The sequence below is a fragment of the Eumetopias jubatus genome, unplaced genomic scaffold (genome assembly GCF_037043125.1).
Source record: "Eumetopias jubatus isolate StellerSeaLion01/CBP00866 unplaced genomic scaffold, mEumJub1_p1.0 scaffold_7, whole genome shotgun sequence".
Classification (NCBI taxonomy): Eukaryota; Metazoa; Chordata; class Mammalia; order Carnivora; family Otariidae; genus Eumetopias; species Eumetopias jubatus.
The window spans coordinates 46,086,950-46,103,317 of NW_028274813.1; the positions used below are offsets into that span (position 1 = coordinate 46,086,950).

At 39.4% G+C, this 16,368-nt stretch overlaps 1 protein-coding gene across 3 annotated transcripts in view; it reads right to left on the reverse strand.

The window, feature by feature from the left end:
• Positions 1-14,856, reverse strand: part of STYX (serine/threonine/tyrosine interacting protein) — a 41,207-nt gene extending 26,351 nt beyond the window's left edge. For 2 of the 3 annotated variants that reach the window (XM_028101164.2, XM_028101159.2), the window contains exons 1-2: positions 14,479-14,856; positions 925-957 (exon numbers count right to left, since the gene is read on the reverse strand). In XM_028101164.2, coding sequence (XP_027956965.1) covers positions 925-957; positions 14,479-14,535 — 90 coding nt within the window. In that variant the 5' untranslated portion in view covers positions 14,536-14,856. The remainder of the gene's footprint in view (positions 1-924; positions 958-14,478) is intronic. The other variant, XM_028101172.2, reaches the window with a different exon arrangement.
• Between the last annotated feature and the right edge of the window lie 1,512 nt (positions 14,857-16,368).

A 16,368-nucleotide genomic window follows, 5' to 3' on the forward strand; every position in this document is an offset into this window, starting at 1 on the left:
TGCAAAGTTTAAAAAAGACCAATATCAAATGTTTGCCTACTGACAGAGTTTCAACAATTTTAAATAAATACCTTCCAAATGCTAGATTAAAATTTATTCTATGTAAATTCAATATAGAAAGATTTTAGTTGGGCTGTATCATATCCTAGATACTAATATAGTGCAATTTTGCAGTTCAGTTCTATGAAAAATTGTAATTATTTGTGTATAGGTCTGATGTCTCCTACCAGCTTCTTGTGGGCAGAAATTACATTTTACTCATCTCTGCATTCCCCATAGCACCAAGTAAAATGCCTCACAGGTACTCAGATACTTTTAAAAAGAGAATTTTCACTAACAGAGAAAAGAAACATTTTTGTAAGTCAAGGTATTCCCAGGAACAGGAGACACTGCTTGATTCTGGGGCTAGCAGAGTGACGTAAATGGTAAGAAATGGAAAAGAGAAACAAACTGCTATGAGGGTTAACTATCATTCTGTCATTCCATATTGGGAGTATTCAACTCAGTCTTCTGGAGGGCTTCATTATGGAAGTTGACTGTAAATCAGACACAAAAGGAGCAATTATTCAAGAGTGATTTGCTTTATAGTCAACTCTTTTGGACTTATCTAAACTAGCCAGACACAGAAAACAAACTGTTTTCAAAAGGAATAAAAATATTGTACCCAATTTTTCAGATAAGGAAAAACAAAGTGATTTATTAAGCACATACATATATTACTATGTCCATGATTCTAAGAAAGGCAACAATTCATTTCCCATCTTTTTAATATCCATGATTAACCTCAAATATGCTGATTTTTAAAATACTCAATGAACTTACAGATCATGAGCCAGCAGGTCTCAAATCCTTTGTGAAATGAGGTTATTTAATAATGATAATAGTAATACGGGTTGGTTTGAATAAACAAAAAGGTTATCTTACCTGCATCTCTCGTCTCATAGGGTAGGTCCATTCCTTAAAGATGGAAAGAAAACACAAGAATAAAAGTAAATGTAAAAAATGTTACCCAATTAAAAGTTAAAGATGTGACATAAAAGTGTATGGATTTTTTTAAAAATACATTGTACTTTAAGAATATTCTATAGATTGAATTGGCTTTGCAAACACCTCAAAAATTTAAGTGACAAGAAACAATGATTAAGGAGGATATGAGTGGCTTAGTCAGTTAAGCATCTGCCTTCGGGTTAGGTCATTATCTCAGGGTCCTGAAATTAAGCCCTACATTGGGCTCCCTGCTCAGTGGGGAGTCTGCTTCTCCCTTTCCCTCAGCCTGTCTCCCCCCCGCCCCCGGCTTGTGTACTCTCTCTCTGAAATAAATAAATAAAACCTTAAAAAAAAAAAGAAACAATGATTAAGGTATTCCTTAGGTAATTGCGCTTCCAAAATTATGATTATGTTACTTCATACAGTGGATGGAATAGTTCTTTATTAAAAGAACAGATATTCCAGAAATTTCTCCCCAAAACTGATCCTCCAAATCAGAAATGTCAAATAGTCTTTTTGTGATTCATGTCAACTCTAACCAACTGGCAGCAGATAGCTAAAACACTGTGTGAGGAAAGACTTAAGTACTGTGATCAATGAGCAGTATACATAATGGATGAAAGAATGTTAGGTGATAGGTATTTGCCATCCCTGATCTAAACCTCCAAATGCTTATCAGCCTTGTTCATATTTTACTTGGGCTTGAGGTTCTTTTAGTTTGATTCCCTTTAAAGATACACTTCACGAAAATAAGAGTTCATTCTGTCTTTGGAATGCAGACCAAAATAAATTGGAAAATGATGCAAAATGCGAATGGCAAAAGATAGAAAACATTTTAAAAGCTGGGTAAAGGGGCACCTGGGTGGCACAATCGGTTAAGTGCCTCTTGGTTTCAGCTCACACGATCTCATGGTCAAGAGATCAGCCCCAACGCCTCTGCACTCAGCAGAAATCTGCTTGAAATTTTCTCTCCCTCTCCCTCTGCTCCTCCTGCTTGTGTGTGCGCACATGCTCTCTCTCTCTAAAATAAATAAATGTTTAAAAAAAAAAAGGTTGGGAAAAGAGGAGCACCTTGGTGACTCAGTCGGTGGAGCACCTGACTCTTGATTTCAGCTCAGGTCATGGCCTCAGGGTCCTGGGATCAAGCCCTGCATTGGGCTCCTTGAGAGGCAGGGAGTCTGCTGGAGATTCTCCCCCTCTCTTTTTGCCCCACCCTTCCCAAAATAAATAATCTTAAAAAAAAAAAAAGAAAAATTGGGAAAAGAAAAAAGAAGCTACAGTGAATTGATATGAAGGATCAAACAGAGTACAGATAGTCCTCATTTGTAAATGTACTGCATTCCAAAGGTTTCTAACTTGGTTGCTTAAAATTCAGAATTATAAACGGAAATAAGGTTTCTAAAGTTAAAGCTTTTTAAAAATACTTTATTTTCAGGTGAAAGGAATTAAGGGGTACAAACTTCCAGTTCGGGAACATAGCCAATAATTTGGAATAACTGTGTATGGTGACAGAAGTTAACTACACTTACGGTGAGCATTAGGCAGTGTACAGAACTGTCCAATCACTAGGTAACATACCTGAAACTAATATAACATTATACGTCAATACCCTACAACCCAGCAATTACACTACTATTTATTTTTTTTTAAAGATTTTATTTATTTATTTGACAGAGAGACAGAGAGCACAAGTAGGCAGAGCAGCAGGTAGAGGAAGAAGCAGACTCCCCGCCAAGCGGGGAACCCGACATGGGGCTCCATCCCAGGACCCTGGGATCATGACCTGAGCCAAAGGCAGATGCTTAACCAACTGGGCCACCCAGATGCCCCAATGCTACTATGTATTTATCCAAAGGATACAAAAATAGAGATTCGAAGGCGCACATGCACCCCAATGTTTATAGTGGAAATGCCCACAATAGCCAAAATATGGAAAGAGCCCAGATGTCCATGGACAGATGAATGGATAAAGAAGTGGTATGTCTACACAATGGAATATTACTCAGCCATCAAAAAAGAATGAAATCTTGCTATTTGCAATGATGTGGATGGAACTAGAATGTATTCTGCTAAGCAAAATAACTCCGAGAAAGACAACTACCAAATAATTTCACTCATATGTGGAACTTAAGAAACAAAACAGATGAACATAGGGAAAGGGAAGGAAAAATAAGATAAAAACAGAGAGGGAGGCAAACCATAAGAGACTCTTTTTTTTTTTTTAAATCATGTTATTTTATTTATTTATTTATTTTTATTTATTTATTTATTCGAGAGAGAGAGAATGAAAGATAGCGCGAGAGGGAAGAGGGTCAGAGGGAGAAGCAGACTCCCCGCTGAGCCGGGAGCCCGATGCGGGACTCGATCCCGGGACTCCAGGATCATGACCTGAGCCAAAGGCAGCCGCCCAACCAACTGAGCCACCCAGGCGCCCACCATAAGAGACTCTTAACTACGGGGAACAAACTGAGGGTTGCTGGGTGGGGGAATGGGGTAACTGGGTGATGGGCATTAAGGAGAGCACTTGATGTAATGCGTACTGGGTGTTATATGCAACTGATGAATCAACTAAATTCTACCCCTGAAACTAGTAATACACTCTATGTTAACTAAATTGAATTTATTTTTTTAACCCAAAAATGTTATTTTATTTTAAATACTTTGTGACTGAAATAATTTGCAGAAAATATGTGCCTTGTTAAGCCAATATCCAGTGAATGCTGCATGCAATTTCTACAACCATATATAGTGACATGCTTAGAAGTACATTTGTGGGGGCACCTGGGTGTCTCAGTTGGTTAAGTGTCTGCCTTCAGCTGATGATCCTACTGTCCCAGGATTAAGGCCCATGTGGAGCTCCCTTCTCAACTGGGAGTCGGCTTCTCCCTCCCCCTCCTCGTGTGTGCTCGCGCTCTCACTCTCTCACTCTCAAAATCTCTCTCTAAAAAAAAAAAAAAAGAAGTACATTTGCTATTTGTTCTGATCTAAACTGAATTTAAATTTAAAAAATTAACAAACAAACAAACAACGGGTGCCTGGGTGGCTCAGTTAAGTGTCAGACTCTTGTTTGGCTCAGGTCATGATCAAGCCCTGTATCAGGCTCTGCGCTCAGTGGAGATTGCCTCTCTCTCTCTCCCTCAGCCCCTTCCACCTATCCAAAATATCAAACAAACCAACCCTTTTTCATTTTTAAATAATTTTAGGATTACAGAAAAGTTAAAAATAGTGCAAGGAATTCCCTTTACCCTTCACCTAGATTTTCCAAGTCAGAAAAGTATTTTTAACACATAAGGTAGAAATGTTATACATCTGTAACAGAAATCTTAGGAGGATGCAATGGAGAATTACTGGTATCAGAGAGCTTCAAGCTATCAGCAGAAGGGAGGAGGGGCAAGGGGGAAAAGCAGGGAATGCAGGAAAGAATGTGTCTGTTTTGCAGAACAAGAAGCTATGGCTAGGTGTTCCATCAGATACCCTCTTCCGTGAGCCAGTTTGAGCCAGTTTGAGCCAGTTTGGAGCTGAGGACCTGCACAGAAGCCCCGTGAGTTGCCCTAAAGTTACCTCTAGCTCATTATAATACAAAGATCTCCTCCCAAGGGCGAGATTTTCCAACCATGTTTTTGAACATACAATGTATGCACTAGTATGTTGACATACTAAGCATGAGCAGTTGAAACCAAGTACCTAGGTAACAAAATGTGTAAGTTCCTTAATGTATCAAGCTCCCTGGCCCTGTTCCCTAGCACACAGAATAAAAGTTTCATGCATGAACCCCAAGAGGAGACAGACAGTACTTTGAGAGCCATTTCCCTGTCTCCTTGTGACAAGTAATAAAAATTCTTCGGTTTTTTTCTTTTCCTTTTTTTTTTTAAGAGAGAGAGCAGAGGGAGAGGGAGAGAGAAAAACTCTCAAGCAGGCTCCACAACCCTGAGATCATACATAACCTAAGCCTAAATCAAGAGTCAAGACACTTAACTGTGCTGCCCAGGTGCCCCAAAACTCTTTGCTTCCAATACTTCCTTGGGTTGTGTTCAATTTAATGCACCTCTTGAATTTGGCTACAGAAAAGACGGAATGGAACTGCAATACAGTCAGCGATTTTTCTTTTTTAATAAAGAAACAAAGTATTTTTTTGTCTTATATGTTGAAAATGGATCTTGGCAATGTGATATTAGTAGGCTATAAACCCTAAGAAGCCATATCCAGAGAGGATCTGCTGGTCTTTCATGGCCTTATATTTCTTTGTTCTTTTAAAATGGGGGTATAAAAGAACACACAATGAAGTGTTAAAATGCCCAAATCTGAATGTAGAGCTCAATGAACTTTCACAGGCAATACATCCATGTAATCACCACCCAGATCAAGATTTTCATCATCCCAGAAAGTTCCCTCATTCTCTTCTCAGTCAATGTCCTCTCTTCAGAGGTGACCACTGACTTCTATCACTATAAATTAGTTTTGCCTGTTCTTGAACTTAATATAAATGGAATCACAACAGTACTATTTTATGCCTGGTTTCTTTCACTCAACCTAATGTCTGTGAGATTCACCCATGTTGTCGCATGGCTGGCTCAGCTGGAAGAGCATGTGACTCTTAATCTTGGGGTTGTGAGCTGAAACTCCACATTGGGTGTAGAGATTACTTAAAAAAATAAAATCTTAAAAAAAGAAAGTGGGGGGGATGGGGTAACAGGGTGATGGACACTAGGGAGGGTGTGTGTTGTAATGAGCACTGGGTATTATATAAGACTGATGAATCACGGACCTGTACCCCTGAAACAAATAATACATTATATGTTGGTTTTTTTTTAAATTTATTTGAGACAGAGAGAGAGAGTGCACAAGTGGGGAGGAGAGTCAGAGAGGGAGAAGCAGACTCTCTGCTGAGCAGGGAGCCCGATGTGGGGCTCAATCCCAGGACCCTGAGCTCACGACCTGAGCCAAAGGCAGACACTCAACCAACTAAGCCACCCAGGTGCCCCTATAATAACATTATATGTTAATTAAAAAAAGAAGGCAATGGAATTACTAAGTCACTGGGTAGGCCCATATTTGGCTTTATTAGACACTGCCAAAAGTTTTCCAAAATGAACTTACACTTCTATCAGCAATGTATGGGAGTTCTAACTGTTCCATATCCTCACCATGGCCTTATTTAAAATGATACTGTACATGTGAGACATAAGACAAAGCATAGGACCTGATCAAAGAGGGAAGTCAGATCAACACCAAAAAGCTGAGATCCCAAAAGGCAACACTCAGTGAATGATAAACTGGGGAGATTGGGGAGGGAGGGAGAACTCACTTCATTCCCCACAGAAATGAGTACTTTTGCCTTTCTTAGCTTTAGGTCTGAGTAGAATATGGTGGTAGTGGTGGGATGGGGTCTTCCTAACCACAATCTGGCCTTCGCTCATGTCTGGCATTAAAATTCAATTATTTTTGTGAGGCCAAGTGAAAATTCAGTGTTAAGTGGTCCTCGGTAGATAGTGTCCATTGGTTCTTGGGAGAAGCAAATGCATTTTCTCTCTGGAGAAGCATACCCTAAACCTAGATCAGAAATAATTCAGAGATAAGTTTCAATGGGAGCTCACAATTAAAAAAAAAAAAAAAAAAAGAGGAGGAAATGAACCACCATAAAAAACAGATACAACTAAATCACATTCACAAAGCCTGCAGATATTAGGACAATGGAAAAATATAATACATTTAGAGCATCAAAAGTATGAGAGCATCAAAAGTATGACCAAGGATTAAGAAATTTATTAAGAGAACCAAAAGGAATATGTAGAAATGAAAAAAATACAAATGAAATTAAAAATCGGTGGATAGGCTAAACAGAAGAAAGGGACAGAGTTAAAGAGAGAATTTGTGAACTGGAAAATAGAACTGAAGAAATGACCTAACTTCAGAGTTTGGAAAATATGATCAGTTAATAGACATATAAGATAGAATTTAAAAGTCTAACATCCATAAAATCTAAGTTCCAGAAGAAGGATAGAGAAAATAAAGGAGAGATAATATTACATAAGATGTTACTGAAAATTTTCCAAAACTGGTTAAAGACACCACACCTCAGAAATAAGCAACCCACTAAATCCCAAGCAAGATTAAGGGGAAAGAAATAAACAGTAAATAGCAGTATACCAAACACAAAGAGGAGAATTTTTTTTTCCAGACTAAAAGCAAACAGAGGAATGGAAAAGAAGAGTCCAAAAGACATTCACATATGCAGCCAATTAATTTCCTGAAAGACAACAAGGCAATTCAATGGAGGACCAAAAAAACATCCTTCAACAACTGGTACCAGAACAATTAGATAAATGTCTAGAAAATAAAATGAATTCTGATCCTGACCTCTCACCCCCCTCAACCCTCCCCACACACAAAGATCTTGCCTGTCGTCACTATTGCATCTATTTCCAACACTTGATGACAGTGCCTGGCACATAACAGGCACTCAATACATACTTGATGAATAAATGGAAAAAAAAGTGTGTATGTATAAACACAAGTGCAAAAAATGACAAAACTTCTAAAAGAAAACATAGAATATCTTTACAACCCTGGAAAAAGCAAATATCTTTAAAAGGGCACAAAAGATATTTTTTAAAAATTCATTTAAGGGGAGCCTGGGTGGTTTAGTCTGCCTTCAGCTCAGGTCATGATCCCAGCATCCTGGGATCGAGCCCTGCATCAGCAGGGAGCCTGCTTCTCCCTCCCCGTTCTTGCGCTCTCACTCACTCCCTTTCTCTCTCTTTCTTCGTCTCAAATAAATAAAATCTTTAAAAATTTATTTAAGGGGGGGGAGAGAGAGAGAATGCAAGCACATGAGCAGAGGGAAGGGTAGAGGGAGAGGGAGAGAGAAGCCCCAAGCAGACTTCCTGCTGAGCAAGGAACTCCACGCAGGGCTCCATCTCAGGATCCCGAGATCATGACAATATCATACAATGAAATAGTACTCAGCAATAAAAAAGAATCTACTACTACTCATAAGCATAATATAGGTGAATTTCACAGATATTATGTTTAATGAAAAAAGCCATAAACGGATGCCTGGGTGGCTCAGTCATGACGTTAAGCATCTGACTCTTGGTTTCACGGGTTGTGGTCTCATGAGTGGTGGGATCGAGTCCTGTGTTGGGCTCCACACTCAGTGGGGGAGTCAGCTTGCAGATTCCCTCTGCCCCTCCCCCAAGCACACTCAAATAAATCTTTTTAAAAAGTCATAAACAAAAGAGTCCATTTTACATGATTCCATTTATATCAAGTTCAGGAACAGATAAAACTGAACTATGGTTACAGAAAAATATTCATTGCCTATTTGGAGCCTGCTTAATATTATCCCCCTCTCTCTGCACCTTCCCAAAAGAAAAGGTTATTGTTTTCCCTTACATTTCTACTTTAGGCACAGAGAGCCTAAGTAACTTAACTTTGAAGTCTAAGCAGTTGACTTCAGGAACACTGGCACTATACAGCCTCTCAATGTAAGAAGGAACTATATGGCAGACATAGTTGTATTTAAACAAATACTGACTGCATAAAATGATGGTGATTAACCTACAGGGATTAACAGAAATAAAGTATGTAATTTCCAAGCCAGTAGAGGGGGAAATGTAATCTATCTGTACAAAATGAATGTGCATTTATCAATATATTATAAACTTTTTATATTAAAAAGTTTTTAAAGAACTTAAACCAAAGACTGTCATTTTCATCATGGTACCCCTAACATCAAGCATAGTGCCTGCCACAAAATAAGCACATGACAGATGTACATTACGGAGATATATGGTGCTGGATCCTTCCCCCCCTTTTTTTATAAAGATTCTTGATTAGTCTAATTGCTTTATCTTCCTGAAGAAACTTATCAGAGTTGTGAGAAAGAAGAAAAGTGATTAAAGAAATGTGTTACTTCTGAGTTTACCTAAAGTAAAATTTCTAAACTGTGCATGGAAAAAGAAAAACAGGAGGACGTATATAGTAAAATGGTGTACATATATTCCAGGGAATATCTGGCACCATATATGCTAGAAGGCACTCAAAGACACAGGATAAATGTGCTTCCTCTGGAATATCAATTTTAGCAAGATTTTTTTTTTTGGGGGGGTAAGTGTTTTCACTGGCTGGCCACTGATTTTTATTTTTATTTATTTTAAAACAAACGTGACCATATGGGATAGAATGCAAAACTTACCTGAAGTTTTAAGTGAAATAAGAGGCTTCAAAGAAATTTTGAGCTTCCGAAAGATTGTATACAGTAGAACGTGTATGCTGTATTTATTTAAGGAAGATATTATAGAAGTAAAAAGCAAGTTGTATTGCAGGAGAGAATGAAAAATTATTCCTATTCACTGGACAAAAAAGCAGCCTACTTTGTGAGCACCAGACTTGCTGTAATAGGCGTGGATCCTTTGAAATCTAAAAGGCTTTCTCTCACAGAAGATTCCTAGTGCTAGAATTAGATTTTGATCTCAAGCTTCCACCCTCTTTGTTTACCTAGCCCTGATACCCACCCTACAAAACAAATCTTAATCTCGTCTTGTCTATCAATTCTGCTAATGTTTTTAGCATACTAGATCAAGATTTTAAGTCATTCATGCTCACAGTCTTGCTCTACCAGATGGCCATCTGTCTGAACATGTCTCTAACAACCAAGTCTTGCCCATATCACACTCAATCTTAATCTCAGCCTGCCCACACTGCCGCTAAAATCCATCACTTTAGGAATGGTAGTGGTAATGGGGCAGATTCCCAATGATCTATTGTGAATTACTACTGTACTTAATTAGTAGAATCAGTTTCCCAAACCTAGATGATTAGCCAAGCAGTCCAACTATATTTTTCAAACCAAAGCAAGCCAGCTAAACCAAAATACCCCTAACTGTAAAACACTACTTTTTTTTTTTTTTTAAAGATTTTATTTATTTGACAGACACAGTGAGAGAGGGAACACAAGCAGGGGGAGTGGGAAAGGGAGAAGCAGGCTTCCCACTGAGCAGGGAGCCCGATGCAGGGCCCAATCCCAGGAGCCTGGGATCATGACCTGAGCCGAAGGCAGACGCTTAACGAATGAGCCACCCAGGCGCCCCAAAACACTACGCTTCTGATGAAAATTAATTCACAAGTGAAAATCCTTCAATCATCAATATGAGCTAGAAGGTATGGCTTATTAAAACATCTTTCATGTTCTCTTTCTTCTCATACAAATGTAATTACACGAGCTATAAAACTACACTTAGGGGATAGAAAAATGTTCAAAGATCAGTAAATAAACACAGCAAAGAACATAGGCTGTAACCATTAGATAAATTAAAAGCTTAATTATTGGGGCACCTCAGCGGCTCAGTCGGTTAAGCGGCTGCCTTCGGCTCAGGTCGTGATCTCAGGATCCTGGGATTGAGTCCCACATTGGGCTCCCTGCTTGGCGGGGAGCTTGCTTTTCCCTCTCCCTCTGCCTGCCTCTCTGCCTACTTGTGCTCTCTTATCTCTCAGTCAAATAAATAAATAAAATCTTTAAAAAATAAAATAAAATAAAAACTTAATTCTTATTATCAGATGGATCAGGCTGGATGAAACATAAGCTTTAGAAATACCAAAATAGATTATGAATTTTAGTTGATGGGAGGAGCAGTTCAGAGAAAAAATAAATCATCAGAATACTATACTAGAGCTGGGACATTTCATAAAATAGAAAAATCAGTACTAGAGTTTCTCTAAAAAAAACAGCCCTCTTCATAATAAGCCCTTTCCTTTAATTCTCATCCCTATTTCAAGTTTTGCTTCAAAAAGGACAAAGGAGTTTTTCACTCTAAAAACAAGAGACAGAAGGGCATTCAAGTAAGATCCTTTTAAGTCAGTTACTCATAAACCTGGCTGCAGCTAGAATTATCTGACTCCATCTCAGACCAGTTAAATCAGAATAGGTGATGGTAGGGTCCAGGAATGGTTATTTTTTAAAAAGCCCCCTGGGTGATTCTACTCTACAGTCAGGTTTAAAAAGCACCATTCTAAATTTAAAGGATCCTCAATCAGAACTATTAAGCAATTCCTATTTTTTATTCTGTACTATGGGAATCAAAAGAGAAAGAAAAACAGAATTAACATTTAAGTTGCCAAACTGCAACTGAAATAAATTACATTACACTTTCCATCTGAAAACATTAATTTCTGAATTATAAAACCAACAGCCCTAACTATGCAACTAATTTATTTAAAAATTGACAGTGTAAGCTGCTCTTTTCTTCACATCTAAAAAGAAACTACTGTAATCCTGTCACAAGACTCTACTACCAAAACCAATCAAGATTCTTTCATTAACTCAACAAACATTTGTTAAACTTATGGTATATACCAGACAGTGTGTTAAGTGCAAGAAACAGTGGGGAATAAGACAGGAACATACTGGTGAATAAACTCTCTTATGAAAATTTCAATCTATCATGGAAAATAGACATTGAGCAAAACTACCAGTATGGTATCTTTTATAAGGTAGGTATAAGAGTACCAAGTGCTACAGAGACTTATAAACCTGGAGGATTAAACTATTCTGGGGCGGGGGGTGAGAGGGTGGGAGACGGGAGCAGGAGGAGTTGGCAAAATCAGGGAACACTTTTCTCAAGAAATGATACCTAGAGTGAGAGCTAACTTACCAAGAGCAAATAGTTAATTGGGTGACAGCAAGGGTAGTGCTGGCAGCCACAGAGAGGAAAATGGCAAACGCAAAAGTCCTGGTTGGGGGTGGGAGGGTGGAAGGAACCAAAGCATTCCAGGAACTGAGAGAAGATGAACATAGCTAGGGAAAAGAAGGGAGCAAGGGGAAGAGTAGCTCATAATGAGGTTAGAAAGGCAAGCAGATGGCAGATCACACACAACCTTGCAGATGTTAAGGGTTTGAACTTCATCCTTAAAACAATGGGAAATCACAGCTAAGTTTTAAACAAAGGAGTGACAATGTTTTTGCAAACCGATCTGAACACAGCTAAATTTTTGCCAGGACTGTCCTAAAAGAATGCCCTGACTAGTATTCAAGAAATGTGGAAGTAATATTCTTATAGAGGTGACAGGATCATCAAGCTGTCATAGATTGATCACATCAATCATTAAGAGCATGCACTAAAATTTCTCTACTTGAATTCCATTTTTACTAAAACAAGATTTGGATTGTAATTTAGGTTTCCATGAAATGCTTCCTAGATGGAAGAACACTTTATTGGCTGGTCACCATAACTACGTTAAGACCATTAAATCTCACGGGATATTAGAAAATTAACATTGTTTTATTAGTTTATCATGAATAACTATATGCCCTATTTAATGGTTATTTATTGCCCAGAAAGCAACCCCCATCTTCTGTGGAAATGCTCCTATGGTTTTGGTAGGAGGGCTACCAATGACGAACTTCACTCCCCTGGCCACAGAAGTGAGTTTGGGCTCCTCATTGTATTCGCCCCTTTATGGCTATAGGGACTGATCCAAAGAATGGCACATGAGCTAGGTTAAACCAATCCTCTAGATTTTAAATACTGAAGCTTAGAGAGATATTACTCCTCAGTGTGTAAGCTCTGTAAGGGTGTGACCTTGAAGGAACTCACAGTCAAACTCCTTATCTGTGGAGAAGCCAGAGTACAAGCAGACACCCTGAGAGAAAGTAGAGAGGCAGAGGCAGTTCTGATGCATTATAATACGGTCTAGTCAAGTCCCTGAGACCAGCTGCACCCCTACCTTTCTGGATTTACTTCTCCTTTTGTTTAAGCTAGTCTGAGTTGGTTTTTGTCACTTGCAACCAAAAAGAAAACAAACATCCAGTGCTATGAAAAAAGGCATGAATTGGCTTTCAGTAAATAATATTTGCATCATTATCTACTAGGCTTTAAGCATTACTTCTGTCCTTGCAGAGGAAAGCTATATTCCCAGTAAGATTTTATAATTTTTACAGGAATAAGACACACACATAATAAAAGATTAAATGCAAGTCTGTAAACATTATAAAAAAGATCAGAGAAGGGAAGAATTGAGATACATTAAAAACTATGTTTTAGGAATCAAGAGACCAAGGTCCTCTCAACTGTGTCTTACACTACTGTTACCTTGGCGTATCATTTATTCTTAGTAAGCTACAATTTCTTCACCTGAAAAGAGACAATGCTCTACACTACTTCTTAAGGTTGCTTTCAGACTGAAATCACTGGATCCTTTTAAGGAAAAAAGCATATTCCTCATTCACATCATTCCATATTAAACAAAGAAAAGTGTAAATTTATTTTTTTAAAATAACCAAAACTCAACTTTTTTTCCTATTTAACAGCCTACTCTTAAAATATGAAATTCTGAAAGACTACTACTACAAAGGATCCCTCCAAATAAAAAATTAGAACCCTGGGTGCCTGGGTGGCTCAGTTGGTTAAGCAACTGCCTTCGGCTCAGGTCATGATCCTGGAGTCCCAGGATCGAGTCCCGCATCGGGCTCCCTGCTCAGCAGGGAGTCTGCTTCTCCCTCTGACCCTCTTCCCTCTCATACTCTCTCTCAAATAAATAAATAAAATCTTTAAAAAAAAATAAAAATAAAAAATTAGAACCCCAAAAGAAGATATTCAAAAGAATATTTGGTATAAACTGAATGGTTTCTTAAAAATATAGCCTTATTTTCCAATTATTTTTAAGATATTTAGAACCAGAAATTTTAATCTTTCTTGATCCTACTAGAGCATAACTGAGTATCCTTGTCTTGTTACTAATTTAGTCTTCAGAAAATTCTAATTTAGTAGAGTGTAACACCATTTTATTTTAAACTAGCAATAGATGTGGGGGGAACTCAATACAAGCTTTAGGCAAGGAAGAAGTAAGGTGGAGTACAAAGAATCCCGAATTAGAATCAGGAGAACAGGTTATAAAGAATTTCATTCTCAGTATCAACTTCCCTCAAAGGGCAAATTTTTAGATTCAAATGTGCTAGCTTTGTGACATTTTATTCTGCGGGTCAAGGCTTTGCCTCAAAAAAACAAAACGAAACAACTACTTTGGAAAACTTTTTGAAGGTGCACTTCGAAAGTTCAGGCCGCAGATCTATTTCACATGTGGGGTCATGTGTCCCACAAGCGAATCGATGACACCAAAAATATACCTCAAATTGAGATTTAAAACATTACCCTCGTACTGCCTTGGCAATAAAATGGGGAACCTTACTCAAAGTAAGTCCTAGACATCGAGCCTGGGAGAGAAAAGGCTGCTCTTCCCCTTCCCATTTAATTAAGTCGACCAGACCCAGCAGCCCCTCCGCAGGGTCTCAGGAGGGGAAAAGGTACTCAGTGAGTGAGGGTCAAAGCACGCCGCCCCAGAGCGCGACGCTCCTCTCCGGGGTCCCAGGACCGTATCAGGAGGGAACAGGGCTCCGGTGGAGCTGGAGACTTCGACGGTTGGGGCCTGGGGTCGCCCCGCGGCCGAGGAGCCACACGGGGAGGCCTGTGCGTGGCAGTCACCGGACAAACTCACCTCGGCGTCGTCTTTGCACTGCGGGAGCGAGGGAAACTCCAGCTTCACGTCCTCCATGGTCCCGGCCCCGGGGCTTGTGGGTGGAGTGGGAGTGGGAGTGGGAGTTATCCGGCCCGCCCGACCCTCGGGCTGCCAGTGGCAGAAAAAGGAGGGAGGGCGGGTGGACCGGAGGACTGACGGGCGGGCAGCGGGCTTACAACTAAAACACGCAGACTAAAGGGTCCCAGCGATTCCGGCGGCGACGGCGGCGACAGCGGGGAAGAGGAGGGTTGGGCGGCTCATACCCGGCCGCCATGCTGCTACCGTCTCCCTCCCCCTGAGTCTCCGCGCCCCTCAGGCCGCACAGACTCGGGCACAAGCAGGAGCCCTACAACCGTCTCCCTTGCTTCCCCCCGCCCTCCCCGCACTGCCCCAGCCAATCCCAGCCCACGCTTGCCTTCGGCCCGCCCCCCGCGGCCGCCAGGTGTCAGCGCGCCACCGCCCCGCCTCTTCGCCAGAGCGCAGACGCAGGGGGCGGGGCCTCGGAGAAGCAACGGCCGAAGCTCACCGGGTGTGGAGGAGGTGGGGCTGCGGCAGGAGGGAGGGAACGACTGAATGTCCTGGGAAAGGCAGTGGGAAACCAGGCCATCTCTGCTCTTTCCAGACAGGACGCAAATCCCTTCTGCAGTACAAGAAAGGGTAAAACATCTAGCGACCAGAAACTGGCATCCGAAAGGAAAACTGTAGTTTCTTCCCTCAGAATCCTGGTGCAATCTGTGGTGAGGTTATAACCAAAAGAGTAATAAAACAAGAGTTCATCTTAAAACTATGTTATGCTACACAGAAAATGAAACACCCATCACTTTTAAGCAAACTGAAACGGTGGACTTTTAATACTCGGGAACATGACTAGAAAAAAACAATGGCAAATGGAAAATCCTAAGAACAAGAAACAACTGATAGTTCACTCAGTATATAAATCATACTGAAGAAAGGTCTCTCCCTTTCATTCTAAGTTTATGTTGAAATATTATTATATATAATTATATATATTAAACTACATGGCTTTCAGTATCTTTTAAAAAGGAGTTTGAGTCTGTTAATACTGTATTATAAATAGAGGTTAGGTACAGGGTACTTTCTCTGGGCCTAGGGAGATACTGTTATGCTTTTTATTTTTAAACAGATGAGGAAAACCAAACGTAGAAGCAGAAGAATCCACACTTAAACTTTCAAGGTTTGTAAACCAAACTGATTCTTTAAAAAAAAAAAAAAACCACCAAAGTAGAAAGGTGAGAAAATCATTAACTAAATTGCTAATTACAATGAATAAAGTTAAAAGAATCACATGGATACTTGAACAAGACCCCTTTGACAAACATATTATTTTTATATTGTCATTTTTATGAAACACACTGCCAACATATATAGAAATAGAACTATTCAGTAATTTGATGGTTAGCTTGAGTGCTCCATTTTCTCTACCACTATATAAACTGTTCTCTACCTCTTAAAGTTATAAAAAGACACACTATGCTAGTAAGTTTTTAATTTGAAGAATGTATAATTACCCACATCATATATCATACATTCTTTAGTCTTTATTAAACTGAAGTTGGTTTTTTTTTTAAACAGCACCTTTAATAAGATCTCAATTGATGCCCAATGATGATTTCCTATTTTAATTTGTTAAGGCTTTAATTCCACATGATATAAAAAGAATTGTGTGTAGGTAACAACTTTTGCTTTGAACATTTCTGACATCAACATCCCCTACATCAGACACTCTTAGCTTGGTATCCATAGATACCTACAGAGTCAATGGGTGAGCTTGGGAAATAATAAATCTTTAATTTTAGTATATGCAAAATTGTGTGTATGTATGTGTGACTTTTTCTGAGAAGAGGGTCC